Raw genomic sequence first — 26,949 nt, 5'->3', positions numbered from 1 at the left:
TGAATTTTATTTTTGTCTCAATTTAATTTGTATAGGATCTTTCATGATTTGCCATGGTTTATGATTTTTATCCAACGAGTTGTATGATTTCTATTGGCGGACCTTTGCGTGGGAGAAACACAGCATATTAACTGCATAGACGTCAACAACCGTGCGCATTAAAAAAATTTCTTGAAGATAACAAAAACGTTTCAATTTCAGACATACTTTTATATAATTTGATTCTGGTTGTAACGCGCTTTCTGATTGGCTAAAAATTTATTTCATATCGTATAAAGAAAGTTGCTTACGTCATAGTAAGAATAACGTCAAAAACAGATCAATACGCCTGACGTTACGTATGAATTTTGTATAAGTTTACGTTATTTTAAAAGTCAAATAGCCGTTTTTTTTATCTTTTATACAAGAAGAGTAAAACAAATTAAATTATAAGCAATGAATTCACTATTAGTTTTATACGAATTAAAATGGTTTTAAACAGTTTACGCTTTTTTATAAAGCGGTTTATAAAGCGTAAACCGTTCCACACCATTTTATATCGTATAAAACAAATAAATATTGAATTCATTCCTTAACTAAAACAGCATTTAAAATGCTTCACATTTAAAACTCCACTTTTCAACTCAATTATTTTTGTACTTTTTTTCATTCTACGTCAATCAAGCGCCTAAAACATGATATTTTATTATGACGTCATCTGGAGTAAGAATTCACAGTGTAATATCAAAAATGTATTACACAAGTGATATCCATCGCATATTGAGATAAACATGTGATGAAAAATTGTTCCATTTCAAATAATTTTATAATTATCGTCATCTTTAAAAAAGCTTGAACATCACATTTTTCTTCCGTGTTTGCATTGAAATTGAAATTTGCAAGTAAATGTAAATATATGTACTTTTGATATCTTTTGACATTGATCGTTCTAAATCTCTTTACTTTTGAATTAAAGCTTTCGAGGATTTTCATTTCATTAATTCTTAAGATTCCTTTTTTTTCATATGCATATTCTTTCATAGCTGATTGCACTGATTAAGGATATTGTTCGTATTAAATCAATGTTCATACCTGTTACGGCAAACCATTGATGTCGCCCAACGTCCTGTTTGGCAGTCCTTTTTTGCAATCATTTCTTAAAGTAATACATCGCAGAATAATTAATTAACAAAGATATCTCCTCTGAATTTTAAACTAGTAATATTAAAACATTCAAATATGAAACTAATGGAAATTTTCCTTAAATTGACAAAACGGTATGAGCATGCAATGAATGCAGATTCTAAAATGGTAATAAAATCTACTGTAGTTGTCATTTGTTTTTTATTTGACCTCCGCAAGGTTACATGCAGAGAGTAACCGTGTCAACAAATTTTAATTGCCCTCGTTTGTGAGTGTTGTAATTAATTAAAAACTAAATCCTTGTACCGTGTTGTTTTCTTTAACAATCATCTTTAGTTACCATCTTTTGTGTAAAATGTTTTCTATATATAATCGTTGGTTATTCATGTAATCGATTACCAGGCGGGTGAATATGAGTAATTTTGAAATTGTCCTTAGACTCAAACAGAAAAGGGGTCGATAACCTTTTTAAAAAAATATATGAAATAACAATTGCTTTGGATTTGATGACGATATTTAATGAATACACAATATTGTTCATGCTTTATGATATGTCTCGAGTTGTTGCTTTCACCATTTTCCCCTTTATTTCGATAATCATAATCACCTTTGTACGAAATTTGAGATTCAAAATTCAAGATTCGAAATACGAGATTCAAATTCGTGAAAACTGAAAACGTGTCAATATAGATGTTTTGAGTATTTTCCCTTTTATCGATTTCAATTGTATATCATTCATAGGTATATGAATGTTTATCAATATTCGTCTTAAGTGATGGAAGTAATAATTTGCGACAGACTATAATCTATGTTGACCTATGGTGTCATATTCAGTGATGCAAGCATTTGAAAATCAATTGAAGAAAAGTAATGTTTCTTATGAAACTCAGACAGAAATGAACCGGTTGTATATATGAGGATATAATATTAAGTGTCATGTTTTGGGGATGTGTGACAAATGCAGGACTGGGAACACTAATAACACTGGAAACATAGACGTTAGAATATAGAACTCATGATCAACGTATTTGGTTAGTCATTGCAAAACACTTTGGAAATTCTACATTTATAGTTAATGATTTAGATTGCCTTGATTGGCAATAATTATTACAGTTAATAGACATTAACATTAAAAATTGAATTTTGAGTTTTAAAACTTCGCCTGAAGAAATCAATTACAACAATTACATATAATCATTTAGAGATAATCTCATAACTGCGATTTTGAAAATCCATTAATCAATATTCCTATGTAAGAAATATATATCACATATTTTAAAAAATGTGGTAATTGCATCAAAAGTAAAAATCAATGAAACAATATTTTATTGATCAGGTGTATTTTCATATTGTTTGATTTAAGACAGTCTGTAGAGATGAGAAAATTTGCCGCGTAAAAATGACGTAAGGGACATGCTGTATAAATTTTGTTACGTCGCTGTACACCCTTCCTGAATGCTTCGTATAGATTAAGTATCCATTTATTGTTTATTATCAATTTTGAACCTCTAAAAATGTTTGATATACTGATGAATTGGTTCAATTTGATTTGTGTTTACATCGTTCACTTCAATTTTTTGATGCAGATATATGAAATGTTCAATCAAATAAATGCAAAAGTTTTGGATTCGAATGGACAAAACATCAAAGAGATGCTAAAAGAAAAGGTAAGTGAAATTCTGATTTTGCTTTAATTAAAAATGTCAACGCACTATTTGTAATTATAAGTGATAAGCTAAAAAAGTCAAGGAGTTATATCCATTTAAATATTTTGAACTGCACTGCGTCCGTTCCCCTGTCCTTTTTTTGTCTAATATCACAAAACAAATTATTTTAAACTTAAAGAGGGTCCCTACTCGACGTATGAAACCAGAATCCGGAATTTGTCGCTATCAGTTTTAATTTTACATTGCACGAAATTGAACCTGTTCAATATAGAAACACTCGGTTCGAGACATAAAGGGAATATTTAAAAAAAAAAAAGGAAAACCAACGTCCTGACTCCTAAGTTGATAAGTATATGAAATGTAAGGCGATAGCCAACAACAGGACATTACTGTGACGATACAAAGTCGATGCCAGATGTTTTTGCCCCTGCATGTGACCTAAATCTTTGGTAATTGGTAAGTCATTATAATATTTTTGTGTTTCCTCACGTACTGTCTATTTTTCAAATATTTCAGCTACTAGATGGTACATGTATATGAAAAACCCTTAAACTACTACACGTCAAGCAATGAAAACACATTCATTAAAAACCTGTACCAATGTGTTTTGTTTAGTTTATAATATTATTAGACCGATTTGCACGCACTGGAACACATGGGATATTTGTTTTTATTGGATTGTTTTTGATTATTCATATCTATTTATTGATCTTTATACATTATAACCTGTCTTTATACAAATTCATCATTGTTTGTTGTCTTTAAAAACATTCATGCTGACTTTATATCTCATTTTAGACATAAAGTTCCCAAGTTATTCGGACCATCATTTCAAATCATTCCCTGCGAGTTGGGCTAAATGATAAATACCTGAAGAAACGGGTTATTTAAAAAGCAGACGGACTGAAATTAGATACATTTGTAGATAATCGACCCTGTATTAATTGCACACACCCTTCTGATTTTTCAGATTGTGTGGGTAATAAAAAAAAAATATTTGGACGAATTTTAACTGAAGAGCAGATCTGATATGAACACTTTGGTATAATGAATATGTTACTGAATAAACTCCAAAGATCTAAAATAATAACTCAGCTAAGTCATCTGATGTTGTTCGATTTTCTGTATTGTGTGGTGAGAGTAATGTCACCATTGTTTACTTAAAACCACAGTCCCCTATTACATGGGATCTTTTTTTAAATCACTAACTAAATTACCTGGTTTAACGCAATCTAGACTATATAATTCTGCAAATAATAGTTACGAGAAAAGTTGGACTACTGTGAATGATAGCTTTTGTCAATATATTTCATTTTGAATAACATGTAAATGATGCTTAAAACAGAATATCAGTCTTCACCTACCCATGCTTCTTGATTTTCCAATTTTGTAAATCACAAAACTATAACTAATTTTAAATGTAAAGAACTGTTTACAATGTTTGTGTTAGTCGTCAAGTTTGGCCCCCATAATTCGCCATTTTTCTAAAGAGGCGTGGTTACGACTTTGGTTTAAAAAAAACCGTTTGAGTGTCATTCGTTCAGTTATATGCGAGTTACAGAGCTTACGAAAATTCGAGTTTTTGACTTAAAATGAATTGATTAAAAATTAGAAACTTTTGATTTATGCCTAAAGTGAACAAGAATAAAAACAGAGCAGCTTGAATAAATTTTTTACTGGTATATTGAACAGATGTAAACAATAAAAGGACACGAGCCTTGTTTACATGTCAAAGAATTGTGAGCAGTGTATCTTGCTTATAGCTCTACGACTGACTCTCAAATTTCATTTTATTATTAGAAATGCATTCCTAAAGCATTGTTTATAATAAAAACAGAATTTAGCCAAAATCGTGACTATGCCCCTTTAAAGTGTTTTAGGTACATTAATTTGTTGTGTTACTTTTTAGAAGAGTTGACGTAAAATATGTCTACATGTATCACCTATTTATTTGATTAATATGCACTCACTGGCAGTATCTGACGTCAGAAGTGACACTTTTTTTATGAACTGACCAAAATCAGTCAACAATTTACATTTTTCTTTTCTTATTTTGAATTGGAAATAAAGATCATTGAACAAGGACGAACTTTTTGTCACTTATAAGTACTAGAGAAGGCCATCTTTGGTCAAAATATTTTGTTTGTTCAAGCAATCGCTCAATGTTTTCTTACAGAAAAGCTGCTTGAGAACGAGTCGTTTTCGCTGAAATGGAGAAAAATAGTATTTTATGATCTCGTATGTTTAAACTGTGGGCACATAAATTAAACTGAAAATGATAAAAAAACTTAAAATCTTATCTGTATAAATAAAACAAAGAATTACAGTAAAAGGAAGATGTTAATTTTAGGCTGAAATTGTATATAGTTTGTAGATTCATATGTTTAATATGATATTTGATCTTAAAATATATTGTCTTAGAACAAAGATTCGAAACTCATCAGACTATGAGCTGATTTTTGCTGAATCAGAAATATTACAGAAATTATCTGGAGTTAACTACATATGTGGCTCTCTAAATGTCTATATGGCTTTAAATATATGTTTAAGGTTGTATAAAACAGATAAGCTAATTGTATTATCTCCTTTAATTTTTCTGAAAATTTAATAATTTGTTCTTTTGAATGTAATCCATAAATATTTCAAATATGAAAAAAACCCGACCTGCAAATTTTTGCGTACATCACCCCAAACCTACCATCTGAGCTTCTATTGAGTGTAGAGTAAAATAAAATGGTGATCGTTATGATTTGCTATGCCAATAAGTTACCATTCAAGATATTACAAATATATGTGCTGCCTTTTATACAGCAGATCTTTTTGTTACTAAAAAGACACTGAAATGAATTATTACTGGCAATTTAAGGTAACTTCTGATGTAATATATTGTAAAACTAGCGCTCGTTTAACCATTGGTTTTCGATAAATTGAGGTTTAAGTATATTTGACGGAGGTAAAAATCAATAAAAATCCCAATTAACGTCATAATATTTAACCTTTGACCTTTTGATATGACATTGAAATGTATTGGGTAAAAAGTCTAAACATTAGGGATACATGTAGTTGAGACCAAATGTGAGGTATTTTCTATGAAAGAAACACAAGTTGCACATTTTGCAATGATAGAAGGCTAAATTGCACAAAAATCACGCGAATTAAATTCAAATGTAGCTTTTGAAATAATCAAAATCATCTGTACCTTAATTGTTTATGCTATGAGTGATTGACATGTATGATATATATTATTTTATTAGATAATGGATTGAAATTAACTTTTACATAATATTTAGCCATTACTTTGTCTATTTTAGAAAATATTTCAAAATATTGTTTTCATGGGTACTACGTACCATAACCATCTTCATTTGATTTGTTTTCATCTATTCATTTTGTCATATTGATTTTTTTTATATTAATCAGTTATGAGGAAAGTAACCATAAAATAGTTTTTCACATTTTGGGGACGGGTGTTTATTTGACATCCTAACTCAGTAAAATTAATGGTGACCTGTGTTTTTGTGTTTTTTGGTTTCCTTTCATAATCCATTTTGATTACTAAAAGAAAAAAATCTTACTTAACCATTTCATTTTTCTAGATAGGTGAATAAATGTAGAAAATGATATTTTTAATTTTTTAACTTTCAATAAAAATGTTTTTTTGTTACTCCGGAAGACATATAAAATGTTTATTCTAAGCATGGAGTTTGCATAAAATCGATGCTACTTTAAAGTCAAGATAAACTATGTTAGTTGTGATGTGATTCTTGTTTGCATTGATTTATTTAAATATATCTTTTACTAAATTTAGTCTTGACTTTTTTTTTAGATGCGGGGGCACATGTGTATCTGGCACATTATCTAGATAAAATGAAAGATGACACATTTTTATTTTTTTTTCGTCATTTATGCATTTATACATGTACTTTAAATCAATTGAAAAATATAATTACGATAAACCAACTAATTTTGAGAGTTGGATTGTATATCTTACGCTTTGTAAGAAACAGGGACACACTGTGTCGAGGTGCATACTGCAAAGATTATGTCGATTTCATTATTTTCCCGGGGTTTCTTGCTTTTTTAAACGATTACTCTTGGCCTTTTATTGTTATCTATCTATTGATGAACAGTCAGGGCAATTCCGTATCATCTTAAACCGCTGGACGGAATTTGAGGATACTTTATTAATAATTAGGAAGGGCACAATATTTTCCGGAAATATGATGTAACTTCTTTAACAGTAGTTTTGTCTTAATAATACATGTATTGTTATTTCGTATGTTAATGCATTCCCTGCTATGTATAACGTGCATTATTTGCAAAGAATTTATGAGAGAGGGGTATGTAAGCTTGCTCATAATTTCTTTCATTAATACAAAAACATATTGGTTTGAGTGCGTGTATTCCTTTAAAAATTTGACAAATATGTTTTGATAAAGTTGATGGAGAATATTCTGAAAACACCAGGGAGGAGAAATATAAATGACGAAATATTTCCAAAGGATAAAGACATGGTTGTATGTATTGCCTTTTTTCTAATCATAGATTATATATTTTTTCATTTAAGGTAATGTAATGGAAGGTAATTTCATGTTCCTACACATAGTCGGTATGATTGTATTTTCTAAATTGTAAAGACTAAAATCATATATTTGTATAGATTCGTACAGAATATCTGAAAACAATATTGAGGATAAGGATACAGGAAGAAGAAACCCTCAAGGCGATTCAAGGACTTTCATATCTGGTTTGACAAAAACTTTTTTTTTAATGATAAATAGTAGATTATTGCAAAAAAGTGTTAAACGCCTCTTTAATTTTTCATACATGAATTGAAGTCACTATGTTTATCACGGAAATGTTCAGATTTATTTGTTAACATTTGTAACATTATAAAAAAAATGCCGAAAAAAGTATTTCAAATGAAGCAAAGTACATGCACATGTTCTTATCGAATACCTTTGTTTTGTCTTTTAATAATAAACCGGGTCTTCTAGAAGCTTTGGACTAGGCATCACAAGTATTATATAAAATTATTGATTTTGCATTTTCGCATATTCTAATAGGTGATTTATATTTTTCCCCAGCTCCGATGTCATTTATATGCACGTTGGTAACAAAAAAAAACTTTTCTGTAAATACTCTGTAAGTGTAAAGTGGAAGCACATAGAATCATTTTATACATATCTTTTCCAATTATATGCTATACACTGGTATAAATTTTTGTTGATATGATGCTATGGAATTTTAGATGCAATGTTTCGAAATTTGCATGCTACACTATGAAAAACTGAAATGAAAGTCTAAATGATCATAATTCATTATTTTATTTATATGGTGTGTTATGCTTTATTTTAAGTTTTGAACAAAAAGCCTTCACACACAGAATAGGTTTAAGTATTTTGAAGTAAAATATGTAACAAAAACAACAAAAATTACCACTTTTCTGCAGTGTGATCATTTATTCCTTTAAGAAAGTCAGTAAAAACCGAGTTCAAAGTATCTTGTACGCTATGCACATGTATGGTATGCTGTGACGAATGAAAACTTATGATATGCTATGAGACTTTATGCTACACTGTGTGGTATGCAATGCAATGTTTTGGTATGGGGAATAAATCCTATGCTTTGTTACAGTGTATTGTGTAAAAGATATGCATGAACTGACTGTACATAAGTACTAACATGTCTTTGCATTTTAACACTACATCCATGCTCTGATGTTTTAATACTACTAGTTCATGTGTTGGATAGTACACTTTCCTCTCATATAGTAGTATTTCCCTCTTTTTATAACCAGATTGACCCCACAGAAAGCCTTCTATATAGTTCAGACTACCCTTTTTGTCTAATTAATTTGTTTCTATGGATCTCGTTGCCATGAAAACAGAGGGTAAAGATGTAAAACAAAAATATTGTGGGTGTTTGGCAACAATATGGGAATCTAAAAAAAAACACCCAAAAATTATAAATAATTGGGTTTTTTTTCAAGAGAAAGAAAAATATTGATTGAGAAGTGGATATTTTAAAAGTGTTTCCATATTAACTAAACAGAAATTTGAAATACATGTATGATTTCTACATTTAATTTGAACTAAGAATGCAAATCTTGAATTTTCTTGTACATATTTTTATAATTGTGAAATTAGGAATTTTATAAAAATTTAGATCAAGAATCGTTGCTATGGTAACAAGCCTTATATAAAGGCAAATTTTTAGGCATTTTTAAAATGGTTTACATGTTATTCACTTCAATGAATATTGGATATCCATTGGTGAGAAAAAATCTAATGTCTTGAACTTAAAAGCAACTTGAGAAAGATCTGAAATTTTTTATAAAAAAAAAAAATACCGTTATTATGACCGTTTCAAAAGTAAGAATTTCTGTGTTATTTTCTATGCAACTTTATTATTCATAGCAACAACAGTTTTGTGCTGCATAACAAAGCTTTTTGTGTAATATAATAAGAAATAAGAAATATTTTTACAAGTTTCAACAAAAACAACTGTAAAAAAAATATAAAATTATAAATTACAGCATATCTAACTCCCCTTAAATTTCTCTGATCGGCCCATTTCCTTTTCTTTTTACCATAGCAACGGGTGTCAATTTTTATTTATAAAATGTATATTGCATGAACATTAATAGGAATTTAAAAATTTAATGGTTTTTCATTTTCATTTCTATAAAAAAAAATCATAAACCTCATTTCAAAATTGTTAACGGTTTCCATGGTAATGATTAAAAGTATTGGTTTCTCCATGATTTTTTTTAATCAAATTAAAATTGACAATTAAACAAAAGTTAATTTTAAGCCTCGGTTACCATGACAACCGTCACTCCTAACAACCAAATTTGTGACTATGCCTATCAAGACCCTTATACAAATCTTTGATTTTTACTTAGAATCGAAATGAATATCTAGATAATGGGTGCAATTGAGAGATTAAAAACATTTTTTATGGCTCCCATACATTGTAAGATTTAGAACAGAGAATAAGGAGTACTACTGATGATGTAAAAACAACGAATTCAATGTTATATTTTCATAATTAAAATTAACAAAAATCAGTATGATATGCCCTTTAGGCAGATCATAGAAGAAATACAAAGTTATGCAATGTAAACAATTCAGTAGCGATTGAAATGACATTAAGTTGGTTTGTTCGTTTAAAAAACCGTGGTTATCAATTGTAATGAGAAGACAGTCCTAAAGACCAATTCACTGTAAATATAAAATTCTGTTGTCACGCATAGTCACCGATAAATCGTTTCTATAAAATCTGAACTCAAGACGCGGGGGAAAATCCTACGATATGGGGTAATTCTACTAAAAAAAAGGTTTTTTTTATCCTCAGAAGGAAAGATTATTTTAAAGCATTTTTCGGGGGGAGAGGAGGGGTGGGGGGGGGGGGTTACAATAAAACATTGTAATCTAAGACATATGTTGTACCTCTGCATATAAGAATGTACGAGACAATGATTTAAATTTGAAATATCGAATGGCTTTCAAAAAATCTCTTTTTTAAAATCTGAACTAAAAACATGGGGTCGATATCCTACTATGGAAGAAGTTCTACTTTATAGTAGCTTCACCCCCAGGAAAAAGGACGCTAATATACAACACTGGGGTCAGAATAATAGAGATATTTTTTATTATAAAAACATTCAAATCGTCTTTGGTGTCTCTTTTTTCGTTTCTTATATGTTAACCACTTTTTTGATTTGATGTATTTTCATAAACATTACATTCAATTTTTTTTTTAGATTCCTTAATCCATTCTAGTCTTTAGCAAAGTTTGCGGTGTTTTGAATTTGCTTCACATCGCTTAAAAATCACACACAAACGCCGAACTTTTCTATAAAATTTCAAAGAGTTCGCAACATCAATACAACACAAACATTTAATTGTTTTTACCAAACTTATTGTTCATATTTGATAATTCAAATTTAATTCAAATTAAAATTGTACTTATCATTTCTTCTTAATAGATTGATGAAATAGATGCACAGTGTATACGAGAATGCGAATGGAAAATTTGTAAGTATCTTCCATATACCTGATTTATTATTATTGATGTACATGTAAAGGAAAAATTTCGCTTTGAGTTTTGTAATTGCAGCCTTCGTTCACATGCTAAAAGACGCAAATCTCTCTGGAAAGTTCCTTGAGCTACCCAGTTCAGAAACTACGGCATATCAACAGGAACAACAATCGAAAGGGAAATCTATAAATACGGAGACAGACATTCAAGAAGAAGATATTAAAAAGATTAGAAATCGAACTATGCGCACAAAAGAAAAGGCTAGCAATTTGAATGAATTGACTGAAATTACGGGGAGCAGAATCGATAACAATGGCGTTTTAGAAGAATACAAAAATGGTATTTATTTTCAATTCCTCCAGATAAAAAAGGGTGGTATGATCTGGTTTGAGTTGTACGATAGATATACATGTGCACATACATGTACAATTGTATCTGTGTTTTAAAACAGATCTGACATTTACCATTTACAGTGCTGAATTTTATTGAAAATGTGTGCTGAATTACATGTACCAACGAGAATCAGGAAAATCAAATACATGTATAACTTTTTTTTTTACGAAATACCTAGTACATGTATATTGACAATCGAATTTCAAATTATTTATTCTCCTTTTTTTTTTTTTTGGGGGGGGGGGGGGGGGGCTGTTTGCATGAGGACATGATTCCCTTTAGAATTACATAGAACTAGTTTGGATAAGGAAAAATAGATGGGCTTTTTCTTGAGTTTTTTTTGTGAATATATAAACACGAAAATGTGAATAATTCTAAACATTTCTCTTAATATAGATATGAGAAATTCACGATAATTTATAAACCTGCACAATGTCTTCGGTTATGAGAAGCCAATAAAACCTTATAGATAAGATATTTGATCTTAGAAAAAAAAATAATTACATTTTTTTTACGTTCTCGTTATCACGATATTTTTGAAAATCTCAAAAGTATCACACTATATAAATAATTTTCATTGAATACTACATGTAATGAGATTCCATTCTAGTGTCATAAAATGAAATAATGTGGCGAAATTGATATCCTTTTTAATATTGATTTTCTAACATTTCGGTTCAATATAAAAGTGATGGTGCAATGAATTATATTACTCACGAAGCCAAATACAAGGGTGTTTTGAAAATGTTTGAGACAACCAAAATAGTTTCCTTTCTATGTGACGGATTTTATGTAAAATTTAAATTAATCTGAAGAAAAGTTTAACAAACAGTTTAACAACTAATTTAACAAATCATTATAATTATCAAATAGTTAATGTTTGTTTACGACGGTAAATTAACAAGTCATATTGTAAGTAAACATACAAAAAAACAAACAAAAAACAAATTGTTTATGCCAATTTGCTTTTTAAAGTGACACACTGCTGTGCAAATGTTCGAGTTGTGATACAACAATAATAATTGCAAAGCCATAAAAATTTGCTAAGGACGTAAGATTGAACTTCGCCGACAAGCTTACGCATCGACAAAATATTGATGAGAATCTCGAAAAATTTCAGACTAAAGCGACTACTTGAACAAATAGTTAAAAACAATCCCAAGTCCCATCCAGTTCGAGATAACGAAGTTTGAATATATATATATATATATATATATATATATATATATATATATATATATATATATATATATATATATATATATATATATATCACATTAAACTAAAAATTAAAAGTAGATAGATGCATGGATTAACTTAAGTTTCCAATTAAAAAAAAAAATGACTTATAAATTGATTTTTTAAGAATTAAAATCAAGTTCATGCATTTCGATTCTTTTATGTAAATGTGTAACTACAACATAAAATGTTTAATGGTGAGTGTGATATTAAGAGGTAAGTTTGTTTTTTTTTTTGTCACATATATTATAACATGCACCGTAAAAGATTAAGTTTGCAGGTTGAATTTTTTCGTTGATTCATTTTTTCCCCTTTTTTTTAACAAAGGAAATGAAGAATATGGAAAATTGGAGAAATCTTGCCGGAAAAAGCCTTTTCCCAAAGCACCAATTAAGAGGTTTAAGATTTATTGTTGTAACGTGTGTGCAATATATATTTAAAGTAAAACTTCATATCAAAATTATGTGTAAAGATGCATTTTTTTTAAGTTATGTTTTTAATAATTGCATACAGATCTTAAATAGAATTGCAAATATTGAAAAGACTGAAAATGATTTCTTTGTGTTTAAAATTCCTTGTTGCTTTACCAATGATTTTTTTTCCTTTTTAAATTGTTTATGTAGGAGACATAAAAAGGCAATCAAAAGTATCAAACCAACCAAGCCTTATGTGATGCTGCTACACGGTTTTGTTGCAATTTGCTCTCTTGGTATGTCAGGGACAGTATATTTTTTAAAAACCTTATAGCCGAGTGTTTTGCGAAGTCGTGTTTTCACAGTCTTCAAAGTAGAAAATCCCAAAATTTAATAAACTTTTTTTTTCATTTATAATTGAACAATTTGAATAACAGAATAACTTCCTACATAAAAACATGAATTATAGTTTGATATAAATCACTGCTTTGGTGAATGAATTTTTTTCTTTTAAATTGCAGTGATTTGATGTTTCATACACGTGTATGTAACGATAGTAAATAATTAGCATCAACTCTGTCATTTAGTCAACTACGTATAACTTAAGAAGTATGTTTGGTCACCTTTTATTTACGTGTACAGTACTATCACCTTTTAAAAGTTCTCCGATTGACAATTTCTTCCTGTGAATATTTCTCAAATTCAAATTTGGAAAAAAAAAGTTATAACACACAATGACACATGAACTAAATCTTATGAGCGTGGCGTAATTTGACATCTATTGTCTAAAAATATAAAGATGAAACAAAATATGTTTCTCAATATTTTAGGTAAATGCCTTTCAACGATGCAGAAAGTTGCACTTTGTTTCTGCATGTGTGTTGTAAGTACAAAATACTGAATTGCTTTTTAATTATCTTAAATATATATATATATATATATATATATATATATATATATATATATATATATATATATATATATATATATATATAGTAGCGTGCACAAAACTAGTGAATTAATTTTTGGTTAAAAGTTATTCGATTTCTGCAAAACTTTTCTAGGGTCATCTTTCAAGATAATAAAGAAAATGATATTTTTTTATAGAAAGTATCTATAGTCTGTTAAACAAATTGAATTGTTTTTATGCAAACTCAAATTGCATAAAAGAATTTCTTTTGGTCAGATCTGCCATGTTATGGGTTTGAATAGGGCATGTTTAGCATCAATCTCAACAAAGAAAATAGTACAAGAATGTCCTAAATCGGTAGAGGACTTTACAAAGAGAGCGTATGAAATGAATTGTCATCAAATACCCCAAAACTGCACATCACCGGATAATTTCCAGTACCATTGTCTGCCAACTGAAGACAGAAACATATTTGTCGACGTTTGTGCTGAAGTCAAATATATAAGTTGTAAGTATCTATGATCTTCATGTTTGAAAAAAAAAATACTCAAAATAAATAGATCATTCGCCTGGTATTTATGTAACATTTTAGTTTCATTAACAATATGCCGAACAGATTTAAATAAAAAAATAATAAATGGGTGTCACTTTTGTGATTGAATAGTGTTTTTATAATAAAAGAGTGAAAATGCCTTAAGCTACAAAGGAATCCAACGATTAACAACACATGTACACTATACATGTAACTGTATTACTGTTTTTACATGTATGACAAAAACAAAAGGTAAAACTCTTGCAATGGTCCATTAATTTTCCAACCTGAGATATGTGAATAGCATTGTAATGTGACACAATAAATGTTTATCATCATTAGTCATGCAAAATATGGAAGATACTGATAGATATTTAGATGATGATTTGTTTGCAAACTATAGCAATGCAAATTTTCCGCGCTTCCTTATCAAAAAGATGCAATATTTAATTGAGATTTGTTTTGATTTTATGTAAGATTATAATGAGTGCTTTGTTCGCTTAAAAATTGATCGAATCTCTCTGCTTACTTTTTACATGCACTTCCGAACATTTTAATACTTGGTTCTCTAGGCTCGTTCCATTTTCAACCTGATCACATACATCTAGGCCCCGTCATATAGGTAAATGTGGATAAACCAGTCAATTTCGGTACACCCGGTTGCACCCCAGAAACTCGTGGTAATCGTACGCGTGTAGTATTCTTTTTGGGTGTTGGATTTTTGTGCATTTAATTCTTGTTTTAATTGCTTTTACATAATAATAACGATATGTAAAACATATCAAATAACCAAAAGGGTTTTACTTTTATGACCCTTAAGTATTTCTATAATACTTATTAAAGAGTCAAATGCCTATACCTTCAGAGGAATGCACTGATTACATGTAACGACACATAGGCACTCTAACTGTATTATAGTTGTTTTCACAAAAAAGAACAAAACTAAAACTCTTTCAATGTGTTATTAGTTTAACAACGTGAATTAAGTGTATAAATCATTGTAATGTGGCGCAAAATATATTGATCATCATTTATAAATACTATGTCCTGTTATACACAGTGTGGTATATATTAATAAATGTTTAGATGATGATTGGTTTGCAAACAATTTTAATGAACTGCGATTTCTTCATCAAATGATAGGCAGTGTTGATTGATTGTGTAAGCAAATTTAATCGCTCCGCTTCCTTCGCCCATTTCCTAATCGTTAACGTTTTACTTAATACTTGGTTTCCTAGATCATATTGCATTTACTGGATGAATTATTTGATATATAGCTAGACGTAGAACTGATCAACGCATACATTATAACTAGGGATGTCAATTTTACTCGGTTGGCTTTGTGGATTAATCGGAGCTTTTAGTCGAGCGATAGTCGAGCACTCGTTTATTTAATTGAAACTTTTTCTACTGTCACATACACCGTATCTTAACCATAAAAGCGTATAAAAACTTATAATAATACACACTATAGATGTTTTTGATTTCAAAAAAATTAAAAAGCATTTTTTCTAGATATCCGTTAGCTTATCTCTTAGATTTTCCCTTTTCTTGTGACGCTTACACATAATTTAGCTCCATATCATATTAGGCAAATCAAATGTGACCTTTTTCATTTTAAGAGTCAAAATCAGCAAGCATCGAGCATTTTGTGAAAAATATGGAAAGTGACATAAAAACAATAATGATAAAAACACATATAAAGATAATCAGAATGAAGATTGTATTAAACATATTTGGGTAATTTTTTTTATTCGTGCTGTTACTATGGAAACCACGTGCTTTTAAACTGACTGATTTGTACTTCATTTTAACATGAAAATTTGTGTATATACAAATACAATATTATGTTAAATCATCTTAAACCTCTATCAATAATTTTTTATACTACAAAACACTTTGCTGTAATTTAAACATCATTAAGAATTTACATTTACTTCATCCTTTTATATTTATACCCGTTTTATCTTGTTGATTTTGCATGCAAACACCAGTCAATTCAGTGCACTTTTATAAAATTCTACAACCATGTCAAGGTTAACTAACACTACATATTTATATTATGACATTTGTTCTAGAAGAATCAATTAAAAAATCTTTAGGCAAGTCACCCGTTTATAAATAAATACTGATTTTATACACCTGGAAACGTGCAACTTTTACTCTAATTACCTCCCTTTGATATGACTCTCTTGCGAAAGAAGGTAAAAACGGTATTTTGTTTACATTGTTTACATCCAATATTTCTACGGAGCTGAAGTGAGACGACTATGGATTTTAGTTTCTGGATTATAGAAGTGTTTATTTAGTTCATTATCATGGTAAGTGACAACTTTTACTGGTTTCTTATTTTCTACTAGCAAACATTTCTTTAACGGGAGAAATAGTGGATGCTGTAGATCTTCGTGAAAATTCTGATTAACATGTCAATGCACACAACATTATAAATAAAAGTTTAAACATGACAAAGAAAATGTGTACGTGATTGCTTATTGTACATAGTGTTTGTGCATCAAGGACAATAACAAACTTTTAATGAAAAATGTATTAACATACATGTATAGACTATATGGTAGCTACATGTATACAAATCCCTGTTTAAATGTATCTTGTGTGAATAATTGATCAGTCTTCTTATTATTCTATATGTTGATAATTAATGTTGTATTCACATAAAATCAACTATTTGTACCATATTGCTAGAAAAAGTCAAGATTTTACACATATATTAAATGACTTATAACAGTAAAATATTTTACTGTATGAGTTTTCAAGACAGTTTAATTAAATAGGGGATGGAAAGGTGTATTAGTTATAACGGGTTCTTTGTTTTATTACAGATAACTTAGTGAGTTGTAAACAGAAAATGTGTCACATGCAAGCCATATGAATCAACTTAAATGAGGATGGACACTAAAATCTACCATGTCTACACAAAAATTAAAATATCCATACCAGACAGATCAGAGAAATGCTTGAAATATTTAAATTTTGCAAAAGAAGAGGGTGAAAGTGCACTTGAAAAAAAAACCCAGACCAACAAATACTATAGTTGACATGGGATGATTTTCTTTAGCAGAATTTCTTTCATCCTTGAAGATAAACAGCTATGTTAGCCACTTTGCTCCACAGAAAAGAAGAGCTGGCTTTCAACTAAAACTGAAAATCTTATCAAATAGAATTCAAAATTATATATAATTATATATAGGGATATTTGAAAATAAGATGTGTTCATATGTCAGTGCTGATGGATAATGATTTATTACCACTTGATCATTTGAGTTGTTGAATTATTTTCAGTGAAAATTATTACAATTAATGATGGTAAAAATTAAAGTTGATATTCATAAGATTGTTTTATTTGTGTTTACTTTACATTGTTAAATAAAGAATAAAATCCATGTTAGATAGAGCACTCAGCAAGTTCTGCAGTAAAAGCAGTAATACAGGTTTATGTCAAGCTATTTGAACTACCCTGATCACATTGACAAAACCAAGACTAAATAGGAAATAAATTCATGCATAAGAATATAAACCAACAATTCACATATTGATATTAAGGCTACTGTACTATCTATATCAGCTGACTGTCAAAATATTTCTCTGAATTTTTGCAGACCAATTCAATTTTATGTAAAATAATTGATTATTAGATTTTGAAGAAAAAATATTTCCCCAACTTAATGACAAAAAGATTAATTACTGATCGAGTAGGGAGATGGACAGAACACTTTTTAAAAGTGGCTTAGTAGATCAATTCTCAAAGTAAGCATATACATATATTGTTGAGACAATTTTTCTTATGTGAAATTCCTGCATGCATGGGTGCTGGGAGGGGGCAGATATGACCAATTTAACTGAAGTAATTATTGTCATTTATTTGTTATAGTTACATCCAAATACGATTTGGGCTGATATCAGTGAAAGAAAGAAACTATTGGTGACTGTGTTCAACTATAAAATAACATGATAATCAGATGAACATCTGAATTGGATATTTCGCCTTCTGAGGAATAAGTTACCTCCTTGATTTCTTTTTCTGACCTTCACTTTTTAAATAACATCTCTGCACATCCTTTTTCATGCAGCAATGTTTTTTTCTTAAATATACATATTGAAAAATGAATTATGATGGACTTCCACCCAACCACCCCCACAATAATCTTATTGGTGTTTGATTTTATCAGAACAACTTGAAATCTCTTCGACATGTTAGAGTAGACTGGAGATTCAGTATTACATATAGAGATGAAGAGCATATCTTTCTTCTAAGCTGAGGTCATTTTAAATAATTACGCGCCCTTCAGAGAGCTTTATAGGTGATAGACTTTTAGTGTAAACAGCTTCAAATACAAAGAAAAAACCTCGAATATTTTAAGCCATTTTTGTAAGAATTTTACATTTTTAAGCCCTCTTTCTTTACATTTATATATGATATATTATTTATGAAATGGAAAACAACAATATCCAGAAAACTGCATTGAAATCATAAGAAATCTAAACATTTAGAAAGCTTTTATTCCAAATCACACTTATTATTAAAAGTTGGCTAATTTTAAGTACAAAAAGGTCAGGAAAGATGCAACTAAAACAAAATATATATATTATATATATATTATATATATATATATATATATATATATATATATATATATATATATATATATATATATATATATATATATATATATATTTATTTATTTTATATATTCATTCTGACCATCATTATAGTACTTATATAATGAAAAACAATATTGGTATATGATGTTATTGTTCACATTTTTGTCAAGGATATCTAAGTCAAATTTCATTATGTTGAGAATTGCACTTTAAGTACAAAAAGGTCAAATCAAATGAACTCAGATGGTAAAACCTGACCTTCTTCCCTTGTTTTTCTTGGTACATAATATTTTAAATGATCGTTTTGTATGCAGATTTTCACTAAATTTATGATTCAACCACATTGAGGAGTAAAATACCTCATTTATAAATGAAATAAGTATTTTACCTTATATTTGCCCTTAAGTCCGTGTGTACATGTTTTCTAATTTTAGATGAAAATGATTGATCTTTAAAATGTCATTTTAAAAAAAAACTTTATAAAATAGAAAATTTGACTTATTGTGCATCTTTAACCAGGGAATATTTTAAAAAATAAGGTACAATATGATCTATTCAATTTAATAATACTTTGTTTTTATGTTACCTTTACCCCTTTGTAAAAGCTTAAAATGCAAATTTGATATACTTTTAAACCTTGTACAACTTTTCCCCCTCAAAGTTGCCTATGGATTTTATTTTGCATATATATAGTACAGATGATCACTAACAGAAATACATAATTCATTTTTCCAGCAGTTGTTGTAGATTTTGCATATAAAGTGATAAAGATGTGCAATTTTTGAAAATTGATAAGTGTCTAAATGCATGTTCTCTTCCTGTTGTCATGGCAACAATTACAATGAAATATTTTAAAATTTTATTTTTTCCTAAAAATGGGAAAACTCAATCTTATAATAAATACAGAAAGCAAAATACTATATAATATCATGTAAAGGAATAATTTAGGTAGATGTTTAGCTAAAATCATTGTTTTATTTTCAAAGATTTGTGCACCGGTAACTAAGGAAATACATTTCCTTGGATACCAGTCCCGTAGTATGACAAAAATCATTGTTTATCAGGGATTTTGTGTGAAGTAGATTAAAATCAATAATATACAAGCAGCTTTTCAAAAAATAATTTTTCCACTTTCCATGGATTGCTTGATGCTTGTTGATTTTTACTCTTAAGTCATTGTCCCTTGTCGTGCCAAATCAACCATTAAAGTTTATGGTTATATAAAACAAACATCTTGAGTTGATATGATTTTTGATTAATACAAACATCTAATCCAATAAAGAACTGTTAAGGAGAACAACAAATTGATCTCTTTATGTACATGCATTTCTATTCAAAACAATAATTTGACCTACAAGTTCAACAGAGATCAATTTGTAGCCGCTTAGAAATATACTAGGGACACCCGATCGATTCAATAGAGCGTAATGTGATTAAAAAAATATTTTATTTGAAGCCCCAAAACTGCTGCGTTCTAAAGAACAAAAATGTTTTGAATTTCTTCCAGCACTTTATAACGAGTAACCGACAAATAAAATTTTAGTCAATGATCGGCGTGACCGAGCGCTAGTCAAGTACTCGAGTAGTCGTTGACATCCCTAACCATTACCTAATAATGTAGGTATTCCTTGTTTCATATCGCACTGATATGCATATACAAAAGGTTTTTAAATTCGATCTACATACAAGCTTAAGTGTTAGAAGTAGATCATATTTAACGTTAATAATTAATGGTAAATATGAATGAGTTTATGAATACATATATTTATATAATGTTCTTTTCTGTTTTACCTTATTTTAATAAAAAGAGTTGTTTTGTCAAAAGCAGTGTCAAATTTATTTATCATAATAATCAAATATTTGCTATATCATTGTACTGTTTGTTACGTCATCCTAATCGAAGCGGCTTTTTAGGTCATCACAAAAAAAGATAAACGGGTTGGTACGTGATCAACACTTCCAAAAAGCCCTTCGGGCTTTATGAGCTTTGATCACGTGACCAACCCGTATCTATATCCCGATATAGATTCAAAAAGAGTATACTTTATTACTTGAATAGTAACGAATACAACCCACAATGCATGGAAGTCTCATTTATATCAAGATGTAAACTCCAATACTTCATCGCATATTGTAGCGTTTTTCAGAAGCAGGGTGTGGAGAATTTTTAAAAAAAATCAAGAAACCAGTCTTCTAATTTGGTTACATCGAAAACAAAGATGTTTAAGGACCGACCTTATAATAAAATATTTTCATGACTGATTATCAGTCGTAGTGTCAAACTGATGTGAAAAATAAAAATAAAAGTATAAAATATTCATTTGCTGCTTTTTAAATTAAAAACATATGTATCATACTTGTCAATAAAGCAAACAATGAATGCCTACAATACATTTTAAATTTTATCAACGACGTTAAATCATTCAAAACTTTTCTTTCAAAACTAATTGTCAAAGATGCATATCGAGGAATCACGTTCACTTTTTTTCACGTGACACTGTTCTCATTAATATTCATGTCTTCAAATTATCTTCCTTGCAAATGAAAACTACATTTCATTTATATGTATGATTTTTTTGATTACATCAAAACTTTCATTTTTTGAATGAGAACATATGTTAGGGCAATGCATAGATTACATGTATCTGTGTATGTTTTTTTGTAACCACAATCAGTGATTCACACTTCAAATTCACTTAAAATGTCACCCAATTCAACCAACTATTAGATTATCTAAAAATATATAATATAAAAAAATAACTAAATGAACAGTTATAAAAAATCAGGTTAGAACAAAATAAAATCATAACCTGAAAAATCTCATTAAATTTACACGGTATAATGATAATTTTTCAAGAAATATGCAATTATGATTCAATATAAATCCTACTTCCGATAGCTTACTGAAAAAATATTGAAAAATGCTAAATTGATTCGAGTCATCTGACACGATGATTTTGCAAGAAAAACTTTGTAAATATATGAGGAACACTCTTACCTATGAAAGTATTTTGAAAATTATTCCAAAATCTCTTAATGAGTATTGACGTCTTTTATCAATAAAACACACGTAATTCATACAACGCCCCTCTTCGATTTTTCAGATTCAAAAGGAACCACCATCATCACATGTCATGTAAACAAAACAAGCACATTTGATCCTGGATAAGTAAATGACAAAGCCTAATGCAGATATAATTATTTCAAAAGACTTATATTTAGGTCTTTCCACCTTCAGGTGGAAGACCTTTTGTATTTCTTCTGTATCTTATTTTTTTTTCTTCTCTTTTTTTCAAGGGACAGCTTTTTTTGTTTCAAGCGATATTGAAATAATTTTATCTTTATGTTATTGAACATAAAAAGTAAACACTCTTGCTTGATACCTCCCAGAACTTTCAAAGTTATTGCCCTTGTGTTAAAAAAAAGCTTGTTATCGCTACTCCTCTGAAACCATGAGAGATAGAGACTTGGAACTTTTACCAATGTCTTCAGTACACTTAGAGGGTTCTTCAATCTATTCATACCGAAAGGATCTGAGCCCCCTTCTAGTAGTTATTGCCCCTGAAAGTATTAAGATTTCTATAAAATCACTTCCAACTTTTTTATTGTCATAGAGACTTCGGACCACATGGGATGGAAGCGTCTACCTTGGCCGAACAAAATGACATAAAGGTCAAAGGTCAAGGTCATCTGAAAATCGGTTAATTAATGAGATTTAGATCTCTTTTGTTTAGTGTAGTAAAGATAAACTTGTTCATGCATGTAATAGGACATTTTAAGACATTTAAAAATGTAGCCCCTTAGCTACTTCCTTTAAAAAGTTACAGAGTTATTGCCCCTATTTACGAAAAGCTTGTTATCGCTACTCCTCCGAAACCAAAGGAGATGGAAACTTGGAAATGTTACTGATGTCTTCAGTACAGTTAGAGAATTCTTCAATCTATCATTCCGAAAGGATCTGAGCCCCCACCCCCCCCCCCCCCCCCCGTCTAGAAGTTATTGCCCCTGAAAGTATTTACATTTTAATAAAATCATTTCCAACTTTTTTACTACTTATCATAAAGACTTTGGACTATTTGGGATGGAATCGTCTACCTTGGCCGAACAAAATGACATAAAGGTCAAAGGTCAAGGTCATCTGAAAATCCGTTAATTAATGAGATTTAGATGACCTTGACCTTTGACCTTTATGTCATTTTGTTCAGCCAAGGTAGACGCTTTGGAAATCTCTTAATTAAAGATTTTTCAGATCTCTTTTGTTTAGGATGGTAGAGAAAGAAATTTTAATGGATGTAGTAGGACAACTTAAGACATTTCAAAATATAACCCTTTGACCCTTACCATGTAAAAATAATAGAGTTATTGCCCCTACAAAATGCTTGTTATCGCTACACTTCATTAACCGTTAGAAATAAAGACTTGAAACTCTTACTAATATATTCAGTACACTTAGAAGCTCCTTCAATCTATTCATTACCGACAGGGTCCAAAGTCCCTTTCTAGCAGTTATTGCCCCTGAAAGTTTCGAATATTCAATAAAAAACACATATAACTTTTGATTCAATAATTAGCACGTAAGTTCAAGTACATTTCTGATTTATGTCCTCGTGTTAAAAACTAGCTATCGTTCAACAACCTGTCAAAATTTGTATTGACCTAATGTTCTATAGCTAGCAAATTTAGATATAAACATTATAAAAAAAAAATAACATCCAATTCTGCTTTTACAAATATAATATTGTATACAGGGAAATATTCTCCCCCGAAATTAAGACTGGGCAAATTCTATATTGCAAATAGTATCTCTGTTAACACAACGGCACCTGGGCGAATTCAAGATGGGACGAAACTGTTTGCAATTGTAAAAGAGTGAAAATTACACGGGGTGAAAATAACCCTGTATACAGTGTCTTTCAAGTACAGAAAGCAGTGTCATGCTTGTTTTAAGAATTCGAAAACCTCAATGAATATTCTTATTCTTAAGAAACAGCTATTCGAGAAGTACAATATTCACCAAGCCGAACATCTATTTAAGGAATAAAAAATCATTCTTCTCTGAGTATAATGAGGTGATATTTTCGGTCGGGGCGTGGTCAAACCAAATAAAGTCCGAAGGGCCTGATGATAGATTTGACCACATTCCGACCGAAATTATTACCTAATAGTATTCAAAGAATTACTCCTTATTACTTATATTTATAGCATTTCCAAATTGTACACTTTAAAACATTATTATTTTAAAACCACTATTTATATGTAGCACATTCTATGTATTACTACGCGGCACCGCCAATACAGTTGTTCAGTTATTCTATAAAACATGCCCATTTGTGCCACTCATGTTTTATAACGTTATTGTGTTTTAGGGTTAAAATTGATTCGTAATGTTATCACAGACAAAGACATTTGAAAATGTAAATATATACAAATATTATAGAATTACTGTTAAGATGCTTTTTAAATTTTTAATAGGTCACTGTGCTATGTACGATACCACTGCAGGGATTGTACAAAATGACGATAATACCCTTTTTAAAGGAACACTGGAAAACTGCACGTACCGTTCAAATACGTTTCATGGTAAGAATACAAAACCAAATGGGAAAGACGCTAAAATGATATAACATACACCTTATAAAGTATGATACATGTACGATGGTTGTTAGAAAAGTTTGCGGACAAAGTGATTTACGGCAAAATTACTGTTACTTTGTAGGATGACTGATATTTTATTAAATGACTACCAATTGAAAATTAGTATGCAAAAAATTATATGATTTTAAAGTTGTTGTCAAAAGATACAACGATTTTTATTTTGCATGAATTGGGTTAACGGAGCACCACGTCATATTTTCACGACGTTAGGTGGCGTTAAACTACTGAAAGGCAATTAAAATATGTCACTCTTTTTCAAAGTAAACACCTTTTAGTTCACACACTTTTCATGCCATTAACCCATTTTTAAAACGCATGTTCACGCCATTATTTGTCAAAGAGTCAGGTAAGTTAGTACTGAAAATTGGCCCTATACTTTCACAGTCGATCATCACATTTACAGTTGAACAAATGAATGAAATCATTATGTATAGCAAAGGGTTTTCTAATATTCATTATTTGTGTCATGTTTTGTGTAATCTAGATTCCTTGTAATTAATACATACCTTAAAGTTGAATCGCGTGTCGTCAAAATATTCCTTTGTCATCGTTGGTTTGCCTCAATATGTTCGCCATGATTCACAAAAGTCAAAGTAAGCAGACGACTGATGACACAAAATTTCAAAATTCAAAGTGGCCACAGTCTTCGGCCGGAATATGTTTGCATTTAAGTCAGCGCATTTTTGTTTAATTCATTTTCTTGGCCGATGCTTGGACCATATCAAATTTTTGAAAAATAAAACACTGTAAAAAATCAGGAAAAGTGAATGTCTTCCGAATCCCGGATATGTTTGGGTATTAAATATCTTGATGATAGGGTACAATCCGCCCAAATATTTTCGCATACTTGTCCCTGGGATCATGAACTTTAAAACCACGTATGAACTATTTAATTCATCTCTTTTAATTTGGGGGCATTTAATAGGGCCGGTTTGCTATAACTAACATACCCGGCTCTTTTGTATAATGTGTTTTGTGTACTATCGTAGAATCTAAGAAACTTTTGGTCTCTATCGGAGATTTTTCTGCGTGCACACAAAATTTAATGACTGCCCGGTGCTCAAACATGTTCATTTACGTTAACGTTTTTGACTCATTTTTCTAGCGTTGGTCATCCATATAAAACATTCTTCAATTTAATTGAAATTTTCACAAAATGACTTTCATAACTTCTGGATCTCATATGAAATATCGTTTATTTTTATTCGCTTAAACTGTACATTTTCTTAATAAGGAAATATGCGTAAGAAATATAAAAAAATTAAAAACTGACATGCTCCGTGAAGCATATCTTATCAAAATATTTAATCTGCATATTTTTTAAAGTTTTCTGTTTTAGATAAGCAAATCTTTACATATTTCTTAGAAAATACGTCAAGACTACATATGAAACGTTTCACCGGTATCATGTGAATAGTCTGCTCACAATCGAACTTGTCCGTGAACTTTTCCTAACAACCCTCGTATATGCTTATGATCATGTGAAAGTATGACGCATGTACAATCATAAAATCATGTGACATTTTTTAAGGAGGAAGAGATGTTGCTAGGTCGTTATTTGTATAATACATAAAGATAAATTAAATAATTGCATATACACAAGAGTTTGGTATTCGGACAATCTTTCTGAAAGTTGATTCGATTCAATAATAGTCTAGTCAATTGAAAAAAGTTATGAAGTTAACCTAAAAAAAATACCGCACAATATAATTTGATGTTAACGGGATCAAGGACAACAAATCTACAAAACTTTGGGAAGAAAACTTCGCTGAAATCTAGTGAATAAAAACATAATCTAGACCTTTCTAAGTAAAAACGAATTAAGAAGGAATCTTTAGAATAAATTTATAAAATTTTAATGAGATAACTGTTGAGAAAAAAAGAAAAAAAACCTAGACAAACTTGTCGTTAAATAAGTTTCTTAAAAATGATTACGGATTGGATAGAAACAAACTTTTGATGAAAACAAGCTTTTACACCCAATATAGATAAACGTTAATTCTGAAGACTCAGCTCTAGTTTGTGTTTCAATTCTTGCTTAGAACACTGTACATGTATACGTATGTCTATAATGGAGCTTATTAGATATATCTATATGTAAGGATTTACCGTTATTTGGTCTGTTCTATAAGAGAATACTATCCTAAATTGCATGTGTATTGATGTGTTTTCTCGTTGATAGTTTCTTTCAAAAATCGTTACACCTGATATTTTTTTTTATATTTAGTTCATTAATATTAACAAGAAGTATCAATTAAAGTATTTTATTTCCATGCCTATCTGTGTTTTTAGGTATATTTTCGGATATGTTATGTATATTGAAAAAGGCACCAATAGTGCTTTTTTTTTCAA

The 26,949-nt window shown here is 29.6% G+C and overlaps 1 protein-coding gene across 1 annotated transcript in view; it reads left to right on the top strand.

The window, feature by feature from the left end:
* The window catches only part of LOC136271946 (uncharacterized), a 32,438-nt gene extending 7,505 nt beyond the window's left edge, over positions 1-24,933 (top strand). Inside the window, exons 5-14 of the mRNA XM_066072542.1 lie at positions 2,709-2,789; positions 7,229-7,306; positions 7,450-7,536; positions 10,783-10,831; positions 10,914-11,174; positions 12,795-12,864; positions 13,091-13,176; positions 13,711-13,763; positions 14,067-14,298; positions 24,415-24,933. Of these exons, the coding sequence (XP_065928614.1) occupies positions 2,709-2,789; positions 7,229-7,306; positions 7,450-7,536; positions 10,783-10,831; positions 10,914-11,174; positions 12,795-12,864; positions 13,091-13,176; positions 13,711-13,763; positions 14,067-14,298; positions 24,415-24,566 (1,149 nt within the window). The 3' untranslated portion in view covers positions 24,567-24,933. The remainder of the gene's footprint in view (positions 1-2,708; positions 2,790-7,228; positions 7,307-7,449; positions 7,537-10,782; positions 10,832-10,913; positions 11,175-12,794; positions 12,865-13,090; positions 13,177-13,710; positions 13,764-14,066; positions 14,299-24,414) is intronic.
* The last annotated feature ends 2,016 nt before the right edge of the window (positions 24,934-26,949 follow it).

The sequence above is a fragment of the Magallana gigas genome, chromosome 9 (assembly GCF_963853765.1).
Source record: "Magallana gigas chromosome 9, xbMagGiga1.1, whole genome shotgun sequence".
NCBI classification, from domain to species: Eukaryota; Metazoa; Mollusca; class Bivalvia; order Ostreida; family Ostreidae; genus Magallana; species Magallana gigas.
This window is presented reverse-complemented; position numbering and strand designations above follow the sequence as displayed.